Here is a 13,224-nt window from a genome sequence, read left to right as displayed (position 1 = left end):
CCGCTAATGGGAAAGTGACTCCCAATTAATAAGTAAGAGAAACACTGCCACCTCCTGGGTAAAGTGGGTCATGCCTCCTTCCGCAAACAGGAAAAGCGTAAGATTTGTGGTAGGTAGGAGTTTGTTTTTTGTATTTATTTGTTCTGTTTTTAGAAACGAGGTCTACCTATGTAACCCAGACTGAACTCAAATATTAGATCTTCCTGCATCATCCTCCTGAGTACTGGGATTACTGGCATGTGCCACCATACCCAGCAAAACTTTGGAATTTATACCCAGCTTTACCACTTGCTGTTAAACTAGAAAATATCAATCTTTCATTGTTGTGCTTTTTTTGTTTTGTTTTTGGTGGCACTGGTATTTTCAATTCAGGGCCTCACGCTTGCTAGATGGTGCTCTTACAACTTGAGCCACTCCACAAGCTAGAAAATATCAATCTTTTAAATGCCAGCTTTAGCCAGGTGTGGTGGTACACACCTATAATCCCAGAACTGGGGAGGGTAAGGCAGAAGGAGCCAAGTTTGAGGTCAGTGTAGACTACATAAAGAGTTCCAGGCCAGCCTGGGCTACATAGCAAGGCTCTGTCTCAGAACACCAAATTGGGGGAGAGATTTAAATCAGATAGTGATTATAAAATTACTTTGTCAATTATAAAACATTATATAAATATGAGACATAATTTTTCACCCAAACGTGATGTGTTTGAATACAATGAATCCAATTTATTCCTTACTATACATCTAGGTAAAGAACCTGCAACTGGAGGGCCAAACCAACTCATTAAATTTGAGATAGGTAGAGGAAAATTTTTTCTTTATATGTTAATACAGGGTCACTATCAACAACTTACTAAAAAGTGTTGTTAAATATAAAAATATGCTCAAATTAAAACTACATAGAGATAACACTTATCTACCAGACTTGTAAAAATTCAAAAGCTTTACAACAAACTGTTGATAAGACTGTGGGTTAAGAGGCACTTTCATATATTGCTTGTGAAAATGAAAAACAATATTTAACTCCTTTCACACTAGCAAAATTACATATGCATTTGCCCATTCAATCCGACACCCTATTTCTAGGAATATATCCCAAAGAACAATGGCAAAAATAAGAAAAGACAGTACGTACAAGTCATACCACCAAGCAAGGAAACTATCAAATAGTACTTGGATTGTGTCAAAATGATTCAAGAAATAACTTAGAATGTTGGGGATGTGGCTTAACCATAGAGTGCTTGCCTAGCATGTGCAAGGTCCTGGGTTTGATCTTCACAACCACAGAAAAAGATTGAACCTAGAGCTAGGCATGGTGGTTCCCACCTGTAGTCCCAGCTACCTAAGCAGCTAAGGTGAGAGGATCCTTTCAGTTCTGGAGACTTTGAGACCAGTCTAGGCAACATAGTAAGAACCCCTCTCCATGTAAAAAAATTAAATTTAAAATTAAAAATAAAAGAATCAGGGCTGGCAGAATGGCTCAAGCTGAAAGAGTGCCTGCCTAGCAAGCACAAGGCCTTGAGTTCAAACCACAGTGCTGCCAAAAATACAGTACTGTCCAAATAAATAAATAAATGGGAAAAGAGCCAAAAATAAATTCTCCAAACTCTAAAAAAAAAAAAAAAAATAAAAGAATCAACTTAAATGGGCACCTCCTGTTTGAAGATGGGACAATTTGAGCACCAAAACAGGGCCAGATGTGGTAGTGCTATTCTGTAATCCCAACACTCCAGAAGCTGAAACAGGGAGAATAACAGAGGATAGATCAGGGAAAATGAAGCAGTCAGAAATTCATATATATATATATATATATATATATATATGTATGTATATATATATATACATATATATTAGTGAATAGCTTGATTAAAAACATACAAGAACTACTTTCTTTTCGTTAAGCTTCCCTCACCAAGGTGCAACATATAGTATAAAAACCAGCTTTCTCCCTGTGACCTCACCTGCTTGCCTAAATGATTACTAAACTCTGGGAACAGAGCAAGGATACATTACTTATTCTAGGAGGAAAAATTTTGTAAAATGACTCCTTTGATCACAGAAGTGTTCACAAAAAAGGGAAAAAAATATCTTAAGGAAAGAAACCAGGCTTAAAAGGAACATCTGATGAAACTCGTCCTTTGTTTAAAGGGATACTCAAGAAAAACAGACATGTATGTCACAGTGACCCAAACTGAATGTACTGACCAGACTTGATGTCTCTGGGTCCAACTGATAATGCTGAAACAGTGTAACAAGAATGAATTCCAAATTAAGCCAAACCCTCAACCTACTTTTCCACCACAGATACCCCTGATGTTATTAGAGCACCCAGTGTACCTTTTATAAGATATGCCCACACTTCATTTCTGGCTGTGTACTATCCTTCACTTTGCTTTACTAATAAACTTTCTTGGTCTCTATCTTGATGTGTCCTAAAATTCTTTATTGCAATATCACAAACCCAGTATGCCCAAGGACCACGCAGAAGCCTCTTTCCCTTTGGAGATCTCCTGGAGCCTCACCGGTTCCAGTAACAGGATCATGAGTTCAAGCCAGCTTGACCTACATAGTGAGACCCTGTCTCAAAAAAACAGGGCTCACAGTAGCTCAAGGGGTAGAGAGACTATCAAGCACAGGCTCAGAGTTCAAACCCCAGTACTGCAGCTTAACTAGCATAATAGCAATGGAAAATGGGAGAAGTAGATGGATTTGAAATCTATTATAGGATGTGAAAGATGAGGAAGCAGAAGAAATATAAGATTACATGTGAGCTTCTAGCTTAAGAACAGATTTTGATGTCATTCATTGAAATAGGAAATACAAATTAAGAAATCTGACAACATGAAGGTAAAAAATTTCTACATGGCAAAAATCACAAAGGAAAATAAAGAGAAAAAAGAAAAACAAACAAAAAAGAAATCACAAAGGGAAAAACCAAGAGTCAAATGATAACAGAGGGACAGAGGGAATATATGCAACTCATTTCACAAAGGTCTAATTCCCACAATATATGAAAAGTTCCTACAAATTATTATCAAAAGTCTAATACCCAATAGAAAAATTGGCAAAACATGAATAAATAATTCATTAAAAAGGAAATACCAGCCAGACATCAATGGCTCATCCCTAGTATCCCAGCTACTTGAGGGACAGATCAGGAGGATCACAGTTTGAGGCCAGCCCAGGCAAGTGGTTTTTGAGACCCTATCTCAAAAACCCAGGCAAAAAAGGGGTGGCAGCATGGCTCAAGTAATAAAGTGCCTGCCTAGCAAGGGCGAGGTCCTGAGTTCAAACCCCAGTACCACTAAAAAAATAGAAGGAAATGCTAATTGTTCTTTTTTTAGGGGAGTAACTAGGGTTTGAACTCAGGGCCTCATGCTTGCTAGGCAGGAACTTGAGCCATGCCACCAGCCCCTAATTTTTCTTAACCATATAAGAGTTTAGGGCTGGGGTATGTAGTTCAGTACTAGAGTACTTCTCTAGCATCTAGTAGGCTCTAAATTTGATCCTCAGCACTAAGAAAGAAAAAAAAAATTCAACCTCATTCATAATTTTTAAAAAGTGAAATAAAGGGCTGGAGTATGTATGGCTCAAGTAGTAGAGCACCTCCCTAGCAAGTCTGAAGCCCTGAGTTCAGCCTCCAATACCACCAAAAAAACCAAATGAAGAAAACTGAAATAAAAGCAATGCTGAGATACCATTTTGTATCTGTTTTAATGGCAAACATTTAAAAATATGATAGCTGCTGGACACTGGTGGCTCACACCTGCAATCCTAGCAACTTGGGAGGCTAAGATTGGGAGGATCACAGTTCAAGGCCAGACCAGGCAAACAGTTTGAGAGAACTTCATCTCCAAAATAACCAGAGCAAAATGGACTGAAGGTGGCTTAAGTCGTAGAGCACCTGCTTTGCAAGTGTGAAACACTGAGTTCAAACCCAGTCCCACCAAAAAAAACAAACAACAACAACAACAAAAGCAATGTGATAACTGAGGTGAAGAAGGAAAAGCAGGTCCTGTCCTAAATTACTGGTGAGACTGATGTAAAAAGGTATGATCAATATGGAGAGCAACTTAAAATTACAAATATTGCTGTAATCCTAGCTGACTAGGAGGATTCTTGGTTTGAGGCAAGACTAGGCAAAAAGTTAGTGAGGTCACATCTCAATCAATAAACAGCATGGGGTGCTGAACTGTGGTCTCAGCTACATGGTAGCTACAAGGTCTAAGGCTGGCCCAGGACAAAAATGAGAGCCCCTGTCTGAAAAAATAACTAAAGCAAAACAGGGCTGGGAGTGTGGCTCAAGTGGTAGAGCACCTGCCTAGAAAGTGTGATGCCCTGAGTTCAAACCCCAGTAATGCTAAGTAAATAAATAAATCCCCTTTGACCCAGCAATTCTACTTTAGGAATTTATCCTATAGTTATACAGGTGCTCTTATACAAAACTCCAAAATCTGAAATGCTCCATAATCTAAAACTTTTTGAGTGAGACCATGACACCCAAGTGGAAAATTCCACACCTGACTTTATATAACAGGTTGCAGTCAAAACACAGGCACACTGAAATCACTGCATAAAAGCTGGGCACCAATGGCTCATACCTGTAATCTTAGCTACTTGGGAGGCTAAGATTGGAAGGATCATGGTTCAAGGCCAGCCTGGGCAAATAGTTCAAGAGACACCTCCCCCTCATCTCTAAAATAACTAGAGCAAAATGGACTGTAGGTGTGGCTCAAAGGTAGAGCACCTGCTTTACAAATGTGAAGCCCTGAGTTCAAACTCCATTCCCACCCAAAAAAAAAAAAAAACCATAGAATTATTGCATAAAGTTACCCTCAGGCTATGTGTATAAAACATATATAAAATAAATGAATTCTGTGTTTATACTTGGGTCTCCTCCCCAAGATATCTCATTATATATATATAAATATTTCAAAATCTGAAACACTTCTGGTTCCAGGCTTTTCAGATATAATATACTCAACTTGCATTTGGGTTTTTTTGTTTTGTTTTGTTTTGTTTTTGGCCAAAATGGGGTTTGAACTCAGGACCTCATGCTTGCTAGGCAGGCGCTTTACCACTTGAGCCACTCTGACAGCCCCAACCTGTATTTGCCAACCTACAAAAAAGATAAGGTAAGGGTTGGGAGCCTGGCTGAAGTGGTAGAGCAAATGTGAGGCCCTGAGTGCAAACTCTAATAATGCCCAAAAAAAAAAAAAGAGAAAATTTTAAGGCAAAATACAAAATAATGACTCCAAAAAAACCCCAAATCATCAAAACACTGCTTAAAGTATGCTAGCTACCACTGTATAAAAAAAGGAAAAAAATATAATTGCTCAGATATGAATAAAATATATCTCTGGGTTGGGGACATGGCTCAAGTGGTAGAGCACCTGCCTAGCAAGTGCCACATATGTATACATATATATTCCACATATGTATCTGGTTTTTTTTAATATCTTTTAAAAAATTGTTAATGTCAGAATTTTTTTTTTTTGTAGTACTGGGGTTTGAACTCAGGGCCTACACCCTGAGCAACTCCATGAGCCCTTTTTTGTGATGGTTTTCTTCAAGATAGGGTCTGACAAACTATTTTGCCCAGGCTGGCTTCAAACATCAATCCTCCTGATCTCTGCCAGCTGACTAGCTAGGCTAACAGGTGTGAGCTACCGGTGTCCCACCCAGGTATCCATCTAAAATGTGGGGCATGGTGGTACATAGCTATAGTCCCAGTTACTTGGACTTGGGAGGTTTAAGAAGGAGGATCACTTGCATCCACAAGTTTGAGGCCAGTTTAGGCAACACAGTGAAACTCTGTCTCAAAACTAAAAGACTCCCTAATATATATATGAATATATAATATTGAAAACTAGTAACCTTATAACATTGTTTGCCTCTAAGGAGGCAAACTAGGTAGATGAAAAATGAGCAGGAAGGCAACTTCACTAAAAGCCCTTTTGAAACTTGAATTTTCAACCAGCTGAATAAATAAAATTATAAAAGAAAATGGCCCTAGTAATGCTTTGTCTAATTGATAAGTTTTATGACCTATATTTTTCCCCTGCTTGGGTTTCTATGTTGAATAATAATAATAATTCTGTTCAACATGTGATCCATGGAGTTTTCTGTTTGTTTGTTTTATAGTGTTAGGGAGCAAAACCAGAATCTTGCACAAGCTAGGCAAGCACTCTACCACTGAGCTACATCTCCAGCCTTTAAATAGTTTTTCAGAGCCTGGCACTAGTGGCTCCAGCCTGTAATCCTAGCTACTTGGGAGGCTGAGATCAGGATGATCACGGTTTGAGGTCAGCTCAGGCAAATAATTCAAGAGACCCCAGCTCCAAAATAACCAGAGCAAAATGGGTTGAAGGTATGGCTCAAGTGGTAGAGTGCTTGCTTTGCAACATGAAGCCCTGAGTTCAAACCCCAGTCCCACCCAAGAAAAATAACAGTAATTTTTCAGGGCTGGAGGTGTGGCTCTCAATCAGGAGAGCAACTAGTTTTCAAGCGCCAAGCTGAGTTCAGACCCCAGTCCCACAAAAAAAAAAAAATAATTAAAAATAATAGGGATCTGAACTCAGGGCCTACATCTTGAGCCACTCTACCAGCCCTTTTATGTAAAGGGTTTTTACAAGATAGGGTCTTTCAATCTATTTGCCCAGGCAGGCTTCAAACTGCAATCCTCCTGATCTCTGCCTCCTGAGTAGCCAGGATTACAGGCATGAGCCACTGACACCCAGCATAAAAATTTTTAAATAACTTTAATTCTTCTATATGAGAATTGCCCAAAACAAAACTGAGATATTTCAGAGAAACTTCAAATCAAAAACCAGTATTGTTAGTAATTATCACGAAAGTTACTTTTTTTCCTTTGCCAGTAAAGGCTTCACACTTACTATGCAGATGGCTCTACCCCTTGATCCCTCCCTCTGTACATTTTTTTTTTTAAGTACTAGAGTTTGAACTCAGGGCTTACACCTTGAGACACTCCCCCAGCCCTTTTTTGTGAAGGGTTTTTCGAGATAGGGTCTTGCTGAACTATTTTGCAGGGCTGTCTCTGAAACTTGATCCTCCTGATCTCTGTCTCCTGAATAGATAGAATTATAGGCTTGAGCCACCAGTGCCTAGATCCCTCTGTACTTTTTACTGTGATTTTTTTCCATCTAATTAAATTAATTTACAACAAATGCAAACAAGTGAGTAAATATACTTACCCTTGAAAAATCACTGTTCTGAATGATAGTTACTATATAAATTAGCTAATGATCTAAAATTGCTCTACCTAAAAATGTCCTGACTTGGGCTGGGAGCTTTGCTCAAGTTGTAGAGTACCTGCCTAGCAAGTGCAAGGCCCTGAGTTCAAATCCTAGTACTGCCCCCCCCAAATAAATGTCCTGTGAGCTGCCATGCCCTACTCTTCCATATAAGTATGTATGTATATATATATATATACATGTGTATATGTGTGGGTGTGTTTTCTTTTTTTTGGTGGGACTGGGATTTGAACTCAGGGTGCTGGCAAATCAAGCACTTTACTACTTGAGCCACGCCTCTCATTCATCTCCCATACTCTTTTTTTTTTTTTTTTTTTTTTGCAGCACTGGGGCTTGAACTTGGGGCCTTCACCTTGAGCCACTCCACCATCCCTTTTTATGATGGGTAGTTTCAAGATAGGGTCTCAAGAGATATTTGCCGGACTGGCTTCAAACCGCAATCCTCCTCATCTTTGCCTCCTGAGTAGCTAAGATTCCAGGTGTGAGCCACCAGTGCCTGGCTCCCGTATTCTTTAGGTTAAAAAAAAAAAGTTGGTGTTTAAAGTGGGTGAGGTGGGTCACGCCTGGAATCCTAGCTACTTGAAAGGCAGATACCAGGAGGATCTCTGTTCAAGAACAGCCTGTGTAAAAAGTTCAGGTGACCCCAACTCAACCAATAAAAGTTGTCTCACACCTGTCATCCCAGCTATGCAGGAAGTATAAATAAGAAGGATCTCGGTTCAGGCTGGCTTGGGCATAAACATGAGGCCCTATCTCAACAACAACAAAAAAGTACTTAAATCCTGTCAATCAAACTCAGGGCTGGTGAAATGACTGATACCTATGAATCCCAGCTACTCAGGAGGTAGAAATCCGGTCAGAAGACCTCATATCAATCAGTAAGCTGGTGTGATAGCAGGCACTATGATCCCAGCTATGAAGAGCAAAGGTAGGAGGCTCAAGACCTGAATCCAGCCTCAGGCAAAAATATGAGACCATACCTGAAAAACAACTGAAGCCAAGAGGTTTGAGGACATGCATGGCTCAGGTGGTAGAGCACACACCTAAGATGTACAAGGCCCTGAGTTCAAAATCCTGATAATAAGACAATTTAAAAAATAAAACCTTGAAGGTGTCTTCATTCTGCCTTTTTAACAAAGGATTCCAAATTCGTTCAAATTAGCTTTAGCCTACTAAGACAATTTTTTTGTTTTTGAACACTGACAAAAATTCACATTTTCTTAACATATTTTAATAATTCAGACTTGCTATAACCTAGCTTAATGTCATCAGAGAAACCAGATTGTCAAAACAGAGAAAGTATGTATTAATCATTGTAAATGGACCAATATGATATTTTAAAAAACATGGTGATATTTGTTATTTTTTTGGCCCTATAAAATTTTGCTTTATAATTGCTAAGGTAAAGAAGAATTAGGGCCAGGTGCCAGTGGCTCACACTAATAATCCTGGCTACTCAGTAGGCAGAGTTCAGGAGGATTGAGGCTCAAAGCCAGCCCAGGCAAATAGTTCAGAGAGACTCTATGTCGAAAAAACCCTTCACAAAAATAGGGCTGCTGGAGTGGCTCCAGGTGAAGGCCCTTAGTTCAAGCCCCAGTAACACAGGAAAAAAAAAAAAAAAAGAATTAGAAAGCACATTGGAATATATCACAGAAACATTTGAACTGACATAAAATTCCATTTGCTCCATGAAAGTCTAGCATCAAGTTAAAACAAGTAGCCCCCCTGCCCCCGACCTACATTCTCAGCTTCAATGGTCTAGACACTCTCATACCCACATTTCATGCAAACAAACTGATTTAGAGTTCCTCAAATGCTCCTTTCATGCTGTTTGTTCCTGCACAGTTCTCTGTCTGGAACACCTCTCACCCTTAAAGAGTTGGCTCTTGTCACCCAACATTCCCTGAGGCTCCTCCATTTCCACCTCAGTTGCTCTTCAGCCCCAGCCTTCTTTACACTTCCTTCTGCATATCTCTACATCAGACTCCTTCATTAGGAATTTTATTTTATTTTATTATTTGGCAGGACTGGGGTTTGAACTCAGGGCTTCATACTTGCAAAGCAGATGCTCTACCACTTGAGCCACACCTCCAGTCCATTTTGCTCTGGTCATTTTGAAGATGGGAATCTCTTGAACTATTTGCCCATGCTGGCCTTGAACCCTGATCCTCTTAATCTCAGCCCCTCAAGTAGCAAGGATTATAGGCTTGAGCCACAGGCACCCAGTTTCATCACTAATTTTAAACATTAGCTTTCTCACTTCCCCCAAAAGTCAAAAGCTGGCTTATTATTATTAGTTTTCTGAATTCCTCAGTGCTGGGCCTGGCACACTGTAGGCCAACAAATATCCATTGAATGGAATAGAAGCTGAATATTTCAGAGCCCAGTACTTATACTTTACCTAGTAAAGTACAAATTTATCTTTTACAGATAGAGGAACCAAGACAGGAAGGAGTTTGTACCAATAGTACCATTAGCAGACTAATAGGAGAAAGAATGAAATAATCTTTCACTAGGACTAATTAGCAACCTAGCTAAGTCTAAAGAATAAAACAAATGATTCTCCAAGTCATAAAAAATAAAGCCTCCAAACACAAACATCTAGTTTCCAATTTTGTACCACAGAAAATTTAGCTTTTCTTATTTAAGTATTCGAACTCAGTAAGACCAACCCATCATATATCACAAAACCAATCTGGAACATAAGCTGAGTGCTGGTGGTTCACACCTGTAATCCTAGCTACTTGGGAGGTTGAGATGAGGGCAATGAGGTTCAAAAGGTCAACTGGGCCAAACAGTTCTCAAGACCCATCTTCAAAAAACATCCAGAGCAAAATGGACTGGAGGTGTGGCTCAAGTGGTAGAATGCCTTTTTTGCAAATGCAAAGCCCTGAGTTCAAACCCCACTACCACTAAAAAGAAGAGGGGAGGCAGTGCCTGCCTGCCTAGCAAGCACAAGCCCCTGAGTTCAAATCCCAGCACTGCAAAAAACACTTTGGCACAGCTAAAAAATAACCTAAAAATCCACAGTGCAGAGTTTTCTTTTACTTATAAAAACCTTATTTCTAGCTAAAACTATGGCACAGATTTAAACTACATGGGTCCTTTTCAAATCAGAAACAACAAAAAAAATGACCTGACCATGCCAAGCTTTAACCAACTGAGATGACAAACTTATTCTTGAATATCTTATACAGTGTTAGCTAGGGGTCTCCCAAATCACCAGTTCATGCTCCATCCTCATGCAAAGGCTGCAATATTGCACTGAATGCAAAATCTAGGGCTGGAGGAGTGGCTCAAGTAGTAGAGCACCTGCCTAGCAAGTGTGAGGCCAAGATTAAATACCAATACCACACACACACACACACACACACACAACAAAAAAAAAACCCAAAACCCAGTCAGGTTCTGAATGCAAAATCTGACCAAAAGGTCAAAGTGCAGCTGGGGCCACCTGTCTATGCAAAGAAGCTCTATTCTAAGGGCAGATTTTCTTCATTGCCCAACCAATTCCTAGCAGAAGAGTACCATGAAGGAGTGAGAAACTCATTATAATTAAAGCTAGTTCAATGAAGTAAGGATAGGAAATAAAAGAAGCAATAGCTTCTAGGCTGTATTTAAAAATTCCCTAACGTATATTTTTCTCTTGAACAAATCCAAAAGCTTCAGAAAAATAATAATTTTCCCATGAAAAGACAAAATTATTCTATTATGTATGAAAAAACTAATGCTGGATTAAGTTTACCCTAAGTGTCAAAACCCTTTGTTAAATTTGGGCATGACACTATATGCCTGTAATCACAGCTACTCAGGAGGCTGAGGCAGAAGGGTGGCTAGTTCTAGTCCAGCAATATAGCTAGACCCCCATCTCAAAAAATACGAAACAACAGAATTTTGCCTCTTGGGCAAAGTCAAACATGAGGCTGCAAGATGGAGTCCCTGAATTAAAGGAAGTCCTACTAATAAGAAAACAGGGCATATAGGGAATGACTACTAAAAGGAAAAGGAAAAACAAATAAAACAAAACAGAAAAGGTCACACCATCTGGTTTCAAACCAACCTCCCCCCACCAACCCTAAACAAGGCAAAGGACCATGGTTTTGATATTTATTTTCCCATAGTTACTTTTTTTTTTTTTTTTTTTTTTTGAGACAGTGTCTTCCCATGTAACCAGTTTGGCCTCAAATTTGAGATCCTCTGACCTCAGCCTCCCAAGTGCTGGGATTACAGTTGTGGACCACCACACCCAGCTCTGGTTACTTCTGGTGATCTTTTTAATCCCAAAATGAAAATTAGTATTTTGTGATATAGCTGATTCCAAATAAATACTTCTTTTAGGAACAAGGTCATTTCTCCTTTGGTTAATTCAATTCAATTGTCAGTTCTGGGGAAGGGCTACATGGAGAGTCCTGTAGTCAGAAACTTGGGTCTAATGTCTGGCTCTGGTACTTATAAACAGGTTACCTTATGCAAACAGTTCTAATTTCTGAGTCTTAAGTTTCCTCCTTTTTAAAATAAGACTAATAATACTGCTTTACACGTTGCTAAGGAGAGATAAACTAAGTGGTTGGCACACCATAGGTATTCAGTAGTAGTTATTTACATAATGAGTTCCTACTAAATATAGAGATTTTTGGGTGCTATGAAGATACAAGGTAAAAGCTCTCAGCTGCAAATGACAAAAATCCTGAATGTTCTGTTTTTGGTATTTTTGGGGTGGTGTGTGGTACTGGGGTTTGAATTCAGGGTCTACACCTTTGTGTGTGTGTTTATTGTGTAGGGTCTACACCTTGATCCACTACACCAGACCTTTTTTGTGATGGGTATCTTCGAGATAGGGGCTCTCGAACTATTTGTCTGGGCTTGCTTAAAACTGCTATCCTCCTGATCTCTGTTTCCTGAGTTGCTAGGATTACTGGCATGAGCCATCAGGGCCCGCCAATGTTCTTAGTTTTCAAAATTCTTTTTGTAATCCTCTTCTCGGACTATGACGACAAGGGCAAGCAGTCAAAATAGCTAAAATTTGGGGAGCTCTTAACTATTTTTGTATGCACTGCCTTATTTTAATATCTGAACTTTATGGCTAAGAAAAGGTTTTAGCCTGTGCAGGTGGTTCACGTCTGTATTCCTAGCTACTCAGGAGGCAGAGATCAGGAGGATCGTGGTTCGAAGCCAGCCTGGGCAGATAGTTCGCAAGGCCCTATCTGGAAAAAGCAACACCCTTCACAAAAGAAAAGGGCTTGTGGAGTGGCTCAAGGCCTAGGCCCTGAAGTTCAAGCCCTAGTACGGAGGGAAGGAGGGAGGTGGGAAGAAAGGAAGGAAAGGAAGGAAAAGGGGAAGGGAAGGGAAGGAAAAGGAAGGGGAGGGGAGGGGAGGGGAGGGGAGGGGAGGGGAGAAGAGGGAAGGGAAGGGAAGGGAAAGGTTTTAGCTGGGGGTTGTAGCTAGGTGGATTTGCCAGGTGTGGAGGGGCAACCAGTACCCAACGGGGGTGAGGAGGAAGGAAAGAAGAAAACAAGCCATAGGGTGACCTTTTTCGCCACCCCAGGCCTCACTAAAGTCAGGTCTGTTTCTGGATGAAGTATTTTGCGGCCGCTGGACTCTCCACTCACCACCAGGGCGTGTCCGTGACTAGTTTCGGGCCTACAGCCCGCACAGCTGGTGATTGAAAGTCGGCCGGTTCTGGACTTCAAATGTCCAAGGTCACTAAGTGGCTTTTGAACAGGCCTCGATTTCAACCTTCTCTCTCGAGCAGCGCTCTCGTCTCTATTAGAAACTTCCATCGTTCCTAACCCCGTCGCATCCCCCAAAGTCGCCGCCTTAGCAAAGCTAGGCTTCACTTTCCCGCCCTCAGCTCCTGCATTCCCAGCGCAGCTTCCACAGGAATCCGCAGGCGCCGGTGGACCGCCCCACCTTGCTCTCATTCAGTAGCCGCGCCTTTTCCCCGCCCCCCAGTG

At 40.4% G+C, this 13,224-nt stretch overlaps 1 protein-coding gene across 10 annotated transcripts in view; it reads right to left on the bottom strand.

Annotated features, from left to right (window-relative positions):
• Rbms2 (RNA binding motif single stranded interacting protein 2) overlaps positions 1 to 13,162 on the bottom strand; it is an 83,542-nt gene extending 70,380 nt beyond the window's left edge. For 2 of the 10 annotated variants that reach the window (XM_074083680.1, XM_074083681.1), the window contains exon 1: positions 12,880 to 13,154. In XM_074083680.1, coding sequence (XP_073939781.1) covers positions 12,880 to 13,050 — 171 coding nt within the window. In that variant the 5' untranslated portion in view covers positions 13,051 to 13,154. Of the gene's footprint in view, positions 1 to 12,879 lie in introns of all 10 variants that reach the window. The other 8 variants (XM_074083678.1, XM_074083683.1, XM_074083679.1 and 5 more) reach the window with 8 other exon arrangements.
• Between the last annotated feature and the right edge of the window lie 62 nt (positions 13,163 to 13,224).

The sequence above is a fragment of the Castor canadensis genome, chromosome 8, assembly GCF_047511655.1.
Source record: "Castor canadensis chromosome 8, mCasCan1.hap1v2, whole genome shotgun sequence".
Taxonomy (NCBI): domain Eukaryota; kingdom Metazoa; phylum Chordata; class Mammalia; order Rodentia; family Castoridae; genus Castor; species Castor canadensis.
Note: the sequence above shows the minus strand (reverse complement) of the source record. Positions and strands in the feature narration are given on the sequence as shown.